This window comes from Helianthus annuus, chromosome 10, assembly GCF_002127325.2.
Source record: "Helianthus annuus cultivar XRQ/B chromosome 10, HanXRQr2.0-SUNRISE, whole genome shotgun sequence".
Classification (NCBI taxonomy): Eukaryota; Viridiplantae; Streptophyta; class Magnoliopsida; order Asterales; family Asteraceae; genus Helianthus; species Helianthus annuus.
In genome coordinates, this window is record NC_035442.2 from 156,669,869 (window position 1) to 156,671,704 (window position 1,836).

The 1,836-nt window shown below is 36.8% G+C and overlaps 1 protein-coding gene across 1 annotated transcript; it reads right to left on the reverse strand.

The window, feature by feature from the left end:
- Nucleotides 1–920: 920 nt before the first annotated feature.
- LOC110883004 lies at nt 921–1,604 on the reverse strand. The gene has a single exon (XM_022130870.1). It carries the CDS (start codon nt 1,602–1,604, stop codon nt 921–923), a length of 684 nt encoding a protein of 227 aa, XP_021986562.1.
- Between the last annotated feature and the right edge of the window lie 232 nt (nt 1,605–1,836).

The following is a 1,836-nucleotide window of genomic DNA, read 5'->3' on the forward strand; positions in this document are numbered from 1 at the left end:
TAATCTGAAACCTGGGTGTGATCAGTTCTTTTAAATACTTGTTTGCAATTATTCAACCTTTCATTAACATCAACGTTCTTAATCAAATCAAGAACAAATCATTGCAAACTTCATAATTGCTATGTACATTTGTTTCATAAATAGTTTAGATAATCAAACAACTTGTGTAATATTGACCACATGCTCATGCGGATACGAAACCTAACTTACCCTAGCTAACTATGTTAATTAGGTTTTTGCATGATCGGAGTTGAACGAAACGGTCATCAACCCTTTCAAACATTGCAACAAAATCAATGTGATGGTACAACTATTATATAAATGAATCATTCGGGTCTGTCTAACATAAATCCAATCATTTCATTCTCATTCTTGAAAAACACTTTGTGTCTTATCCGATTATTGATTTCGTGCACCCACAAAGCACTTTAATATGGAAACGAGTTCACAAGATTTAGAAAGTTATCCAAGTCATACGAAATCGTAAAACCTAAGTAATGACCCATAACTAACTTTCGAACAAGGTTTATGGTAATTAGAGAAATATCACTCCGATGATTGGTTTCAAAACATATATAATTAACAAATAGGATGGCTCAAACAAATACATATGGTTTTGGGGATCTCTTTATAGAACAACATAATGTTGCTGATTTATTTTATTAGTTTATAACCACATACAATCATGTAGAAGGACTTTAAAAGACTATGATATAAACAAAGTACATCCGGAGTGAGTATACAGCCTTTATGCGTGGAATGATTGTAATGAAAGCCTGAAATCAATGCAACTACCAAACAAGAGAAAAAACTCCAAATTATAATACAATAATATTCACTTTGTACCCCATACGGCATTGTTGTGAAAAAGAAAGGGCACCAACGAGTCATAAATTCTTTACACTTAATTTTTCATCAACTTACGGCATCGTCACGGCAACACTGCCGGACCTTTTACAGCTAAGGAATCCAAGCACTCCCCATGAAGTCTTCCGGTGATGACCAACTCGGTTAACCGCAAAACTTTCACCACCTTCAACTGTAGGAAACAATGATTTTGAAGTGTTTTGAACAAGCTGCCTGTTCCTGATGTCCTTAAGATCCATCTCTGCAGGCACCTTCAAGGGCGCAAACACAAGATCCGTCCACCTCGAAGAAGACGATTTATTACTCAAACTATTGCGGTTGTTATCCGCGGTTGGTTCATAGTTCAACTTCAGGTTTCGGGTGCGCTTTTTGGAATCAAAAGAGTAGCTGTTTCTAAAGAGTTGAGTACTCGCGGTTCCCTTGTCGTTGGTGCTCTTTAACTCGCGCATAGACTCACACCGCGCGCGTTGAGGGTGTTTCGAGTTGGTGGGTACGAGCTTGCCACCAGAAATCATGTCTTCTGCATCAGACATCATGTGTTGTTGTTCATAAAACCGGTTGGATTCGCCGCTACAGAATTCAAATAAATCTTGGCTAGGTGATGGTGGAGGTCTATGGTTATGATCAGGATCATGATCTTTACCACATGAATTTTCATCTCTTGTTAGTGGGAAATCTGTGAGGGAAAGTGTCTCGAGTGACTCTAGTTCTTGATGATCATCATTGTTGACATCCATGTTTACAAAGTGGGTGTGTGTTTTGGAGTTAATGATGGTGAAATTTAAAGTATAAAAGGAGTCAAAGTGTATAGATGTATGAAGACATATATATAATATCTACAAAAAGAAATCATATATCATTAAAAATGTACATGCACTCGTGATTTAAGTATACATAGGATAATATAAATACAATATAGGGATGATGGGTTTGGCAACACATAGCCATCTTCATTGTGGCATATTCCCA